The sequence below is a fragment of the Leucoraja erinacea genome, unplaced genomic scaffold (assembly GCF_028641065.1).
Source record: "Leucoraja erinacea ecotype New England unplaced genomic scaffold, Leri_hhj_1 Leri_221S, whole genome shotgun sequence".
In the NCBI taxonomy this organism is placed as follows: Eukaryota; Metazoa; Chordata; class Chondrichthyes; order Rajiformes; family Rajidae; genus Leucoraja; species Leucoraja erinaceus.
The window spans coordinates 76,872-90,613 of record NW_026576122.1 but is presented as its reverse complement, the minus strand read 5'-3'; the positions used below and the strand labels follow the sequence as shown (position 1 = coordinate 90,613).

The 13,742-nt window shown below is 42.4% G+C and overlaps 1 protein-coding gene across 1 annotated transcript in view; it reads right to left on the bottom strand.

Annotated features, from left to right (window-relative positions):
* LOC129716370 (complement C3-like) overlaps positions 1–13,742 on the bottom strand; it is a 156,301-nt gene that overhangs the window by 95,926 nt on the left and 46,633 nt on the right. Inside the window, exons 18-19 of the mRNA XM_055666241.1 lie at positions 11,741–11,849; positions 2,131–2,219 (exon numbers count right to left, since the gene is read on the bottom strand). Of these exons, the coding sequence (XP_055522216.1) occupies positions 2,131–2,219; positions 11,741–11,849 (198 nt within the window). The remainder of the gene's footprint in view (positions 1–2,130; positions 2,220–11,740; positions 11,850–13,742) is intronic.

The window sequence follows — 13,742 nt, the reverse complement described above, 5'->3', positions numbered from 1 at the left end:
CATAAGGCAGCAACTCTACCGCTGCCCCACCATGCCACCCTCTTTATTCAACATCTACATGCTCCCACTAGGGCAAATCATGCGAAATAATAATATTGACCACCACTTCTATGCCGATGACACTCAAATCTATGTAGCGCTATCACCAAATGACTATCGCCCCATAGATCTGCTGTGCCAGTGCATTGAGCAAGTCAAAGACTGGATGTGCCAAAATTTTCTCCAACTAAATAAGGACAAAACAGAGATAATTGTTTTTGGTGCTAAAAAAGAAAGGCTTAGAGTAACCCAGCACCTACACTCTCTGACCCTGAAAACTTCAAACAAAGCCAGAAATCTTGGATCATTATGGATTCAGATTTAAATTTCGACACTCACATCAAATCAGTAACAAAATCGGCCTACTATCACCTCAAAAACATAGCAAGATTAAGAGGACTCATGTCAGCTCAAGACTTAGAAAAACTTGTACATGCCTTTATTAATAGCAGGCTAGATTATTGTAACGGTCTCCTTGCAGGTCTTCCTAAAAAAAAATGTCAGGCAGCTACAGCTTGTTCAGAACGCTGTTGCTAGAGTTCTAACAAAGACCAAAAAATGTGAACACATTACACCAATTCTTAAATCCTTACATTGGCTCCCTGTTTGTCAGACAATTGAGTTTAAAATCCTGCTGCTCACCTATAAATCACTACATGGTTTAGGGCTAAAGTATATCACTGACATGCTTCCACTATATAAGCCTTCTAGACCGCTAAGATCTTCTGAAACCAATCTGTTAGTGATTCCCAGAGTAAATACAAAACATGGGAAAGCAGGATTTAGTTACTATGCAACAAACAGCTGGAATAAACTTCGTGAAGATTTAAGACTTGCCTCAACTTTGACCACTTTTAAAACAAGACTGAAAACATGTTTACTTTAGCTTTCAGCTAAATCTTAACTACATTGCACTTTTAACTTTTGCACTTTTTATAATGCATTTTTAATTTTGCTTTTCTTTTCTTTTAGTTCTATTTTATTTCATTTTATTATTTCATTTTATTGTATGACATGTTTTTATGTGAAGCACTGAGTCTGCCTCGTGTATGAAATGTGCTATATAAATAAAGTTGCCTTGCTTTGCCTTGCCTTTTCCTACTTCTGATGACATAACCATATAACCATATTACAGCACGGAAACAGGCCATCTCGACCCTTCTAGTCCGTGCCGAACACATAATCTCCCCTAGTCCCATATACCTGCGCTCAGACCATAACCCTCCATTCCCTTTCCGTCCATATAACTATCCAATTTATTTTTAAATGATAAAAACGAACCTGCCTCCACCACCTTCACTGGAAGCTCATTCCACACAGCTACCACTCTCTGAGTAAAGAAGTTCCCCCTCATGTTACCCCTAAACTTCAGTCCCTTAATTCTCAAGTCATGTCCCCTTGTTTGAATCTTCCCTACTCTCAGTGGGAAAAGCTTTTCCACGTCAACTCTGTCTATCCCTCTCATCATTTTAAAAACCTCTATCAAGTCCCCCCTTAACCTTCTGCGCTCCAAAGAATAAAGCCCTAACTTGTTCAACCTTTCTCTGTAACTTAGTTGCGGAAACCCAGGCAACATTCTAGTAAATCTCCTCTGTACTCTCTCTATTTTGTTGACATCCTTCCTATAATTAGGCGACCAAAATTGTACACCATACTCCAGAATTGGCCTCACCAATGCCTTGTACAATTTTAACATTACATCCCAACTTCTATACTCAATGCTCTGATTTATAAAGATCTGATGACAGATCTCCAGTACTACTTTTCTCTTATTTATATTGCCTGGTCGAATAAGTATTTCAACCTCTGGAATATTTTATTTGTGCATATATTGAGCCAACATCTTATAAACGCTTTGCCCTGCGCTCTCAGATGGCACTGTAGATTTTCATAATTGATCATCAAATCTTCACACTCTTGATGAAATAAATTGGCAGAGACGATTTCCTGCTGTGTTTAGTACTTTGGTTGTTCCATTTCCAGGTGTGGAAGGAAGAAAAAGGCAAATTTTGATCAAATTCGCATCTGTTGGTGCTCCTTAAGATATGTAGGTATTGATTTCAACATTTATATAACACATTAAAATCTTGCCTTTTTCTGGAGACACACTGACAGCTTGTATTTCCCAGGTAGTTATCGAATCTTTAAGATACTTCCGCGGTATCTGCATTGATGCTTCGCTGTTTAAGAAGAAAAAAAAGACCATTAAATTCATTTTTCACATGCAGTCAGACTGTGGCTGTTTGCTGTGAACAACGCATGTGAGCTCTGAGCTTACCTGGATCTTGGACAAGCAGAAACAAAGAAAAGAAGGGACAAGTGCTGATTGGCTGAAGCCCTTGGGGAGAGGTGAGTCAGAGGTGGAAAACAGTTTAATCCTGAGAAATTTGGTTTGTAAATTGGTAAATTAGGCAATTTAACAGTCAATATTAGCAAGACTGCTCCAAGGGAGTGACAGTGAGGGAGTGGCCTTGTGAGTAAAGTGTGAGTCTTTGGCTCGAGAGTCATCGACGAGGAGGCTGAGGAGAGGAGACTACGCACAAAGCTGAAGAGGACGGAACGCGGTGAACACATGTCGGGGCAGATGAGGCTTGCAGAATGTGTGAGGCTTGCAGAATGTAGGAGCCCAGGGACGCAGATGGAGCCTCTGGCTGCTACAACTGTGGCAAGTACATCCAGCTTCAGCTCCTGAAGGACCATGTGGGGCACTGGAGAAGCAGCTGGATGACCTCAGGGCCATCTGGGAAAACGAGCGTTTTCTGGACAGAACCTACAGTGAGGTTGGCACTCCAAGGATACGGGAAGAAGGAAAGTATATGATGGAGAGAAAGGGTGGTAATCATGGAGTGCAGGAGAATCAGGTGGCTGTGCCTATTGAAAACAGGTACGCCCTCTTGGGAACTGTCGGGGGAGACGATGTTTTCAGTCCGAGCGATGGCCACACGTCGGTGGCTCCAAACCTGGAGATGGGACTCGACCGGTGAGACCGACATCGGCCAGGGCCATAGTGGTCGGTGACTCCATTGTCCGAGGAGCAGACAGGATAGTCTGGCAGGAGACGAGACGTGAGGATGGTCTGTTGCCTCCATGGTGCCAGGGTTCAGGATGTCACGAGCTGAATTCAGAACATACTCGAGAGAGAGAAGGTGAATAGCCGGCAGTAGTTGTGCACGTAGGCACAAACAACATCGGGAAGAAGAGGAAGGAGGTTCTCCAACATGACTTCAGAGAGTTGGGAAGAAGATTGAAAGGCTGGACTTCTAGTGTGGTTATCTCTGGGTTGCTTCCAGTACCTCGTGCTAATGAGGACAGGAACATGGAGATAGGGGATCTGAATGAGGGGCTGAGGGGCTGGAGCAGGGAGCAAGGATTTAGATTTATAGACCACTGGGGATCTATTTTGGGGTAGGGGTGACCTGTACAAAAGGGACGGGTTACACTTTAACTGGAGGGGGACCGACATTCTGGCAGGTAGGTTTGCTAGGGCAACACGTGCGGGTTTAAACTAAATAGTGGGGGGAAGAGATTGACAAATTGGAAGTTGAAGGGGAAGTGACTAAAAAGACCCTAATGGGATTTATCTACAGGCCCCCAAACAGTAGCCTGGACAAAGGGTGCAAGTTGAATCAGGGGTTAAAATTAGCATGCAGCAAAAGTAATGCTGTAGTTGTTATGGGAGATTTCAACATGCAGGTAGACTGGGAAAATCAGGTTGGTACTGGACCCCAAGAAAGGGACTTTGTAGAGTGCCTTCATGATGGATTCTTAGAACAGCTTGTATTGGAGCCTACCATGGAGAAGGCAATTCTGGATTTAGTGTTATGTAATGAAATCGTATTTGATAAAGGACCTCGAGGTTAATGAGCCATTAGGAAGTAGTGACCATAACATGGTCAGGTTTAATCTACAATTGAAGAGGGAGAAGGGTGGATCGGAGGTGTCAATGTTACAGTTGAATAAAGGTGACTATGGGGCCATGAGGGAGGAGCTGGCCAAAGTTGACTGGAAAGATACACTAGCAGGGATGACAGTGGAACAACAATGGCAGGTATTTCTAGGAATAATACAGAAGGTGCAGGATCAGTTCATTCCTAGGAGGAACAAAGATTCCAAGGGGAGAAAGGGACGACCATGGCTGACAAGGTACGTCAGGGAAAGTATAAAAATTAAAGTGAAGAAGTACAACATAGTAAAGATGAACAGAAGATAACTAAAAAGACAATACGGGGAGAAAAGATGAGGTACGAAGGTAAGCTAGCCAAGAATATAAAGCAGGATAGTAAAAGCTTCTTTAGGTATGTGAAGATAAAAAAAAATAGGTAAGACCAAAGTTGGACCCTTGAAGACCGAAAAATGAAAATTTATTATGGGGAACAAGAAAATGGCAGATGAGTTGAACGGGTATTTTGGATCCGTCTTCACAAAGCAGGACACAAACAATCTTCCTAATTTCGTAGTGGCCAGAAGATCTGGGGTGACGGAGGAACTCAAGAAAATCCACATTAACCATATAACAATTACAGCACGGAAACAGGCCATCTCGACCCTTCTAGTCCGTGCTGAACACATAATCTCCCCTAGTCCCATATACCTGCGCTCAGACCATAACCCTCCATTCCCTTCCCATCCATATAACTATCCAATTTATTTTTAAATGATAAAAACGAACCTGCCTCCACCACCTTCACTGGAAGCTCATTCCACACAGCTACCACTCTCTGAGTAAACATAGAAACATAGAAATTAGGTGCAGGAGTAGGCCATTCGGCCCTTCGAGCCTGCACCGCCATTTAATATGATCATGGCTGATCATCCAACTCAGTATCCCGTACCTGCCTTTTCTCCATACCCTCTGATCCCCTTGGCCACAAGGGCCACATCTAACTCCCTCTTAAATATAGCCAATGAACTGGCCTCAACTACCCTCTGTGGCAGAGTTCCAGAGATTCACCACTCTCTGTGTGAAAAAAGTTCTCCTCATCTCGGTTTTAAAGGATTTCCCCCTTATCCTTAAGCTGTGACCCCTTGTCCTGGACTTCCCCAACATCGGAAACAATCTTCCTGCATCTAGCCTGTCCAACCCCTTAAGAATTTTGTAAGTTTCTATAAGATCCCCTCTCAATCTCCTAAACTCTAGAGAGTATAAACCAAGTCTATCCAGTCTTTCTTCATAAGACAGTCCTGACATCCCAGGAATCAGTCTGGTGAACCTTCTCTGCACTCCCTCTATGGCAATAATGTCCTTCCTCAGATTTGGAGACCAAAACTGCACGCAATACTCCAGGTGTGGTCTCACCAAGACCCTATACAACTGCAGTAGAACCTCCCTGCTCCTATACTCAAATCCTCTTGCTATGAAAGCCAACATGCCATTCGCTTTCTTTACTGCCTGCTGCACCTGCATGCTTACCTTCAATGACTGGTGTACCATGACACCCAGGTCTCGCTGCATCTCCCCCTTTCCCAATCGGCCACCGTTTAGATAATAATCTGCTTTCCCGTTTTTGCCACCAAAATGGATAACCTCACATTTATCCACATTAAACTGCATCTGCCAAACATTTGCCCACTCACCCAGCCTATCCAAGTCACCTTGCTGTCTCCTAGCATCCTCCTCACACCTAACACTGCCCCCCAGCTTAGTGTCATCCGCAAACTTGGAGATATTGCCTTCAATTCCCTCATCCAGATCATTAATATATATTGTAAATAGCTGGGGTCCCAGTACTGAGCCTTGCGGTACCCCACTAGTCACTGCCTGCCATTGTGAAAAGGACCCGTTTACTCCTACTCTTTGCTTCCTGTTTGCCAGCCAGTTCTCTATCCACATCAATACTGAACCCCCAATGCCATGTGCTTTAAGTTTGTATACTAATCTCTTATGTGGGACCTTGTCGAAAGCCTTCTGGAAGTCCAGATACACCACATCCACTGGTTCTCCCCTATCCACGCTACTAGTTACATCCTCGAAAAATTCTATAAGATTCGTCAGACATGATTTACCTTTCGTAAATCCATGCTGACTTTGTCCAATGATTTCACCACTTTCTAAATGTGCTGCTATCCCATCTTTAATAACTGACTCTAGCAGTTTCCCCACTACCGATGTTAGGCTAACTGGTCTGTAATTCCCCGTTTTCTCTCTCCCTCCCTTCTTAAAAAGTGGGGTTACGTTTGCTACCCGCCAATCCTCTGGAACTACTCCAGAATCTAAGGAGTTTTGAAAGATTATTACTAATGCATCCACTATTTCTGGAGCTACTTCCTTAAGAAGTTCCCCCTCATGTTACCCCTAAACTTCAGTCCCTTAATTCTCAAGTCATGTCCCCTTGTTTGAATCTTCCCTACTCTCAGTGGGAAAAGCTTTTCCACGTCAACTCTGTCTATCCCTCTCATCATTTTAAAAACCTCTATCAAGTCCCCCCTTAACCTTCTGCGCTCCAAAGAATAAAGCCCTAACTTGTTCAACCTTTCTCTGTAACTTAGTTGCTGAAACCCAGGCAACATTCTAGTAAAAACTCCTCTGTACTCTCTCTATTTTGTTGACATCCTTCCTATAATTAGGCGACCAAAATTGTACACCATACTCCAGAATTGGCCTCACCAATGCCTTCTACAATTTTAACATTACATCCCAACTTCTATACTCAATGCTCTGATTTATAAAGGCCAGCAGGAAATGGTGTTGGGTAGACTGATGGGACTGAAGGCTGATAAATCCCCAGGGCCTGATGGTCTGCATTCCAGGGTACTTAAGGAAGTGGCTATAGAAATCGTGGATGCATTGGTGCTAATTTTCCAATGTTCTATAGACTCAGGATCAGTTCCTGTTGATTGGAGGGTAGCTAATGTTATCCCACTATTTAAAAAATGAGGGAGAGAAAAAACAGGGAATTTGAGACCAGTCAGCCTGACATCGGTGGTGGGGAAGATACTGGAGTCAATTATAAAAGATGAAGTAGCCGCACATTTGGATAGCAGTAACAGGATCAGTCCGAGTCAGCATGGACTTACGAAAGGGAAATCACGCTTGACTAATCTTCTCGAATTTTTTGAGGATGTGACTAGGAAAATGGACAAGGGAGAGCCAGTGGATGTAGTGTACCTGGACTTTCAGAAAGCATTTGATAAGGTCCCACATAGGATTAATGGGGTACCGCTAGGCTCGCTGCTGGGACCGCAGCTATTTACAATATACATCAATCATTTGGATGAAGGGATTCAAATCAACATTAGCAAATGTGCAGATGACACAAAGCTGGGTGGCAGTGTGAACTGTGAGGATGAAGCTATGAGAATGCAGGGTGACTTGGATAGGTTGGGGGAGTGGGCAGATGCATGGCAGATGATGTTTAATGTGGAGAAATGTGAGGTTATCCGTTTTGGTTGCAAAAACAGGAAGGCAGATTAATATCTAAATGGCGTCAAGTTGGGAAAAGTGGATGTACACAGGGATCTGGGGGCTCTTGTTCATCAGTCTATGAAAGTAAGCATGCAGGTACAGCAGGTAGTGAAGAAAGCGAATGGCATGTTGGCCTTCATAACAAGAGGAGTTGAGTATAGGAGCAAAGAGGTCCTTCTGCAGTTGTACAGAGCCCTAGTGAGACCACACCTTGAGTATTGTGTGCAATTTTGGTCCCCTAATTTGAGGAAGGACACTCTTGCTATTGAGGGAGTGCAGTGAAGGTTTACAAGGTTAATTCCAGGGAGGGCGGGACTGTCATATGCTGAGAGAATGAAGCAGCTGGGCTTGTACACTCTGGAGTTTGGAAGGATGAGAGGATATCTTATTGAAACATATAAGATTGTTAAGGATTTAGACACACTTGAGGCAGGAAACATTTTCCCGATGTTGGGGGAGTCCAGAACCAGGGGCCACAGTTTAAGAATAAGGGGTAAGCCATTTAGAACGGAGACGAGGAAACACTTTTTCTCACAGAGAGTTGTGTGTGTGTGGAATTCTCTGCCTCAGAGGGCAATGGAGGCAGGTTCTCTGGATGCTTTCAAGAGAGAGCTATATAGGGCTCTTAAAGATAGCGGAGTCAGGGGATATGGGGAAAAGGCAGGACCAGGGTACTGATTGCTGATGATCAGCCATTATCACAATGTATGGCGGAGCTGGCTCGAAGGGCCGAATGGCCTACTCCTGCACCCATTGTCTATTGTCTATTTGTTGTGAAAAGTTCAAATGAGAATTTGAACATATACCAAATAATCAAATGTTTCTGCGAATCACCACATATCTCTTTACTATTTATTTATGAACTCGTAGAACTATACAGCATGAAAACAAGACTTTCAGACCAACTCGTTCATACCAATCTAGTTGCTAAGCCAAGCTAGTTTTACTTGCCTGTGCCTAATGTATATCCTCCAAGCCTCTCGTGCTGTATGCATGTCCATCTCGTTTAACTATGATAATTGTGCCCCAATTATGCTTACCCCTTATTCTTAAACTGTGGCCCCTGGTTCTGGACTCCCCCAACATCGGGAAAATGTTTCTGCCTCAAGTGTGTCTAAATCCTACTGTTGCCTAAGTAACCAGGAACCCAAAGACTACAGGTGTGGTATAGATCATTCTTGAAAAGTTGGCTAGTGATTTATTTTTAAGTGAAGAGTGTTATTCAGTTGTTATTCCCAGTGCACTGCATTATAGTATGCACCTTGCACATGATGTCCAACTGAACGCCAACATGCAAATAGGCCAAAATCTTGAAAAAGAAGCCGCAGGGAGCAGCAAGGCATTGTGCAACAGTTAATGGGGTGAATTGTGTGAAGAAATCTTAGCTGCAAGCAACCGTGGACATTTTCGTGCCATGGTATAATAGCATAAATCGAGCTATAGATGTAGCAAAGTGTGGAGTCATGCATTTTGGAATTAGAAATAACAATGTCAACTCTTTTCTAAATGGGGAGAGGATTCAGAAATCGGAGATGCAAAGGGACTTGGGAGTACTGTGCAGGATTCCCAAAAAGTACATTTGCGAGTTGAATTAGGGGTAAGGAAAGCTAATGCAATGTTAGCATTTATTTCAAGAATACTAGAATATAAAAACAGGGATGTAATGCTGAGGCTTTATATGGCACTTGTCAGACCACATTTGGAGTATTGTGAGGAGTTTTGGGCCCCATTTCTGAGGAAGGATGTGTTGGCTTTGGAGAGGGTCCAGAGGAGATTTATGAGAAAGATCCCGGGGAATATGGGTTAGTATATGATAAGCGTTTGATTGCACTGGGAGTTTATGCACCGGAGTTTAGAAGGACGAGAAAAAACCTAATTAAAACTTACCTAATAGTGAAAGGCCTGAATATAATTAATGTGGAGTGGATGTGTCCACTGGTGGGAGTGTCTAGGACCAGAGGGCACAGCCTCAGAATAAAATGCCTTACCTTTAGAAAGATACAATGAGGCATTTCTTTAGTCAGAGGATATTGAATCTGTGGAATTCATGCCACAAACGGCTGTGGAGGCCAAATCAGCGGTTATTTTTAAAGTGGATATTGACTAATTTTTGATTAGTATGGGTGTTGAGCTTTATGGGTAAAAGACGGGAGAATGGGGTTACGAGCGAAAAATAGATCAGCCATGATTGAATGGTGGAGTAGACACAATGGGCCGAATGGCCTAATTCAGCACCTATGAAATTTGTCCGAACTATTCCTCTCGTGATCTTGTACACCTCTATAAGATCATCCCTCATTCTCCTGCACTCCACGGAATTAAGTCCTAACCTATTTAACCTCTTCCAACAGCTCAGGCCCTTGAGTCCTGGCAACAGCCTCATAAATATTCTCAACACACTTTCCAGCTTGACTACATATTTCCGACAACATGGTGACCAAAACTGAACACAATACTGTAAATGTGACCTCACCGATGTCTTATAGAACTGTAACATGACCTCCCAACTTCAATACTCAGTAGAAATACATTCTTGCCATAGAGGGAGTACAGAGAAGGTTCACCAGACTGATTCCTGGGATGTCAGGACTTTCATTTGAAGAAAGACTGGATAGACTCGGTTTGTACTCGCTAGAATTTAGATGATTGAGGGGGGGATCTTATAGAAACTTACAAAATTCTTAAGGGGTTGGACAGGCTAGATGCAGGAAGATTGTTCCCGTTGTTGGGGAAGTCCAGAACAAGGGGGTCACAGTTTAAGGATAAGGGGGAAATCTTTTAGGACCAAGATGAGGAAAACATGTTTCACACAGAGAGTGGTGAATCTGTGGAATTCTCTGCCACAGAAGGTAGTTGAGGCCAGTTCATTGGCTATATTTAAGAGGGAGTTAGATGTGGCCCTTGTGGCTAAAAGGATCAGGGGGTATGGAGAGAAGGCAGGAACAGGATACTGAGTTGGATGATCACCTATGATCATATTGAATGGCGGTGCAGGCTGGAAAGGCCGAATGGCATATTCCTACAACTCTCACTAACTTCTACAGATGCACCATAGAAAGTATTTTATTGGGATGCATCACAGCAAGGTTTGGGAACAGCTAAATCCGAGACCGCTAGAAATTGCAGCGAATTGTGGATTCAATCGCAGACCATCACACAAACCAACCTTTCATCTATTGACTCGGCAAGGCCAGCAGCATAATCAAGGATGAGTCGCACCCTGGCCACTCCCTCTTCTCCCATCAGGCAAAAGGTATAGAAAACACGCACCTCCAGATTCATGGACAGTTTCTTCCCAACTGTTTTCTTCCCAGGTCTTCCCGAATCATCCTACCACAACCAGAGAGCAGTATTGTCCTACTATGTACCTGCTTGCTGACCCTTAGACTATCCTTGATCGGACTTTGCTGGCTTTACCTTGCACTGAGCGTTATTCCCTTTTCATGTATCAATACACTCGATGGCTCGATTGAAATCATGTATTGTCTTTCTGCTGACTAGGTAGCATGCAACAAAAGCTTTTCATTGTACCTCGGTATATGTGACAATAAACTAAACTAAACTGCGATCCTCAAGCATTCCAGCGCTTTGTGTCTATCCTTTGAAATAATTGCCTGCTCAATAGGTTTTCATAATTCACATTCCATAGCCTTGCATCCACTGCTCAGTCCAGTGCTGGGTTAGATGTGACCTAGTGAGGAGCATTCCCCCTTCCCCATCAGAAATCCTTGGGCATCTTGCTCCAGACATTTATGTGTAAACAGGCACATTTGCCCTCATAGTACTATTATAAGATGGCAAAGGCTTCTCAAAGTGATTTCCTCGATCAATGTCAGATTGCTGTTTTTTTACACAGGGAACAACAGATGCTTATATACAAAACAATGCACAATGTACTGGAGTAACTGAGCAGGTTAGGCAACATCTCTGGTGAACATACTGTAGATATGTGACATTTCAGATTGCTACCCTTCTTTAGACACTTCTTCCCAACCCCAAATGTCACCCATCTATGTTCTCCAGAGATGCTGCCTGACCCGTTGAGTTACTCTAGCACCGTCTCTTTGTTGCCTCGCATCAGTGGATATTGGATTTTGCAAGTGACAATATAGCTCCTGTTTTGTTTCTAAATTACAAATTTAATTCTTTGAACAAAATATCAGTCAAATGATAATATTGAAAAAATCTTGCATGTAAATGTTGCAGCACCCTGCGTGGATTTTGCACCTAAAATAAATTAATTGAATCGTGTCGTACAGACAACAATCATTGAATTCTGTAATATTTCACGATAGGTACCCATTACTGTCCAGCAGTGTTGGAAGAGTTTCCGAATGCCAGAGCCAGCTTTCGTCGAACTGAGACCTAACAGTTATATCCTCATAACGAGTGTAGTCGGCATCAGTACCTGAAGGAAAAGAGTAAATTATGCATTTAGATATTATTTACCATTAGAGATAAAGAATTAAACACTGAATGCAATGGACTGACATTTGCTGCTCAGACTGGGAACACAATGCATCAAAATACACAATTGCCAACCAAGTTACTCTTCAGTTTCTGAAGCCAATTTAATATTTACCTGGTTCATAAGCAATGTGTATGTTTCCATAGTAGGATGGAATGTAACATGCATTTTCTTAATAGATCAGCAAAAAAAAATGATGAACTTCTGGCACTTCAGCTTACCAGCCAAACACATAATTGTGTTTTCAGCATAAATTATACCCTTGCATCATACAACATCTTTCCAAGCACCAGCAAACTCCACACCACAAGATCAGCAACAATGATATCTAAATGCCCCTAGAATTCTGCAGCACTGGCCTAGAGTGGAACAGCATTTTCAACGAAACTAACAAAACAGTGTTTAACAAAACTACCAAGTTTAGCATAGCTGAGAAAATCTATGAACAATTTGTTAACTTTGTCTACAATGCCTAACCATCTTCCTGTCATCATAGAAGTCCTATCAATATTAATGATGGTTAATATGATCTAATGGCTGTAGTTGTGATTGCTCTCACTCACCTCTTCCTGGACCTTAGATGGACACAAAATGTAGCGTAACTCAGCAGGACAGGCAGCATCTCTGGAGAGAAGGAATGGGTGATGTTTTGGGTCGAGACACTTCTTCGGACTTTTGGAAGAAATTCCGAATTAACCCATTTTCCCAGAGCTTTTTTTTAAAAATAAACTCCTGACTTCCATTCAGAACCCTTTCTGATCCCTGAGATTTCCTCTTGGAAAAGAGAAGTCAACTCAACTTTTACATTTTGTTCTAATTTGGAAACACCTTCCCTTCATTCCTCCCTTTCCTGGAGGAACAAAAAGTGAACTGGGAGAAGCAACAAAAGATCCATTTCACTCTGCATGGACCAGGAAAACACAGGGACAGCCAGAGCAAATTGGCACACATTTGTTCAATTCTAAATTACAAACACTGCATGGGAGAAAATGCAAAAACAGTACCAGCTGAGAGAAAATACTTGACTGACGAGGACAAACTTCTTCAGTAAGGTGTGTAGGGATAAACTAAATTCATGCCTTGTAATTAAAATTGGTTGGAATTTTGGTGACCAGAAACCTGATAGATTTTGTGAAAAACTATTTCAGTCACTAGAATCCTTCTGGGGGAGAAATTTGTCATCCTTGCCTGTTCTGATATTTTTTAATCACAGATCCTCAGCTGTACATCTGACTAAACTGAAAGGTCTACAACATTTTCAGATATAAATATATGCCATGCCACAATACGCACATCCAGTAAATTAATTCAAAGGAAATTCTGAACAGCTCCAGAGAAGAGCCATTAACTTGTAAGGTTTGATCGGGAGAGTCTGCTTGGTAGGTAAGCTGGCGAAATGCTTTAAAAATTAAGATAGTGAGATGTTCAGAGGCAGCATGTTCTGTTAAGGTGAGAGGCGAGGTTGGCAAGTTTAGGAAACATTGGTTGATGAGAAATGTTGAGGCTCTGATCAAGAAAAAGGAGGCATACATCAGATTCAGATAGTTGGGATCAAGCAAATCCCACTGTGAGTATAAGTATAGTGGTATATTTAACAAGGCAATCAGGAGTTAAAAGAAGATGTGAAATCGATCTGACAATTAAAGTAAAGAAAATTCCGAAGTGATTCTACCAGTATATTCAAAGGAAAAGCAAGGCTAGGGAAATAATTAGTCCCCATAAATATCCCCATGGCCATCTTGGTATAGAGTCACAAGAGATATTATCGGACATTATCTTGCACTAAATGTTCTACCATTTATCCTTAATCTGTGCATTTTGGATGTCTTGCTT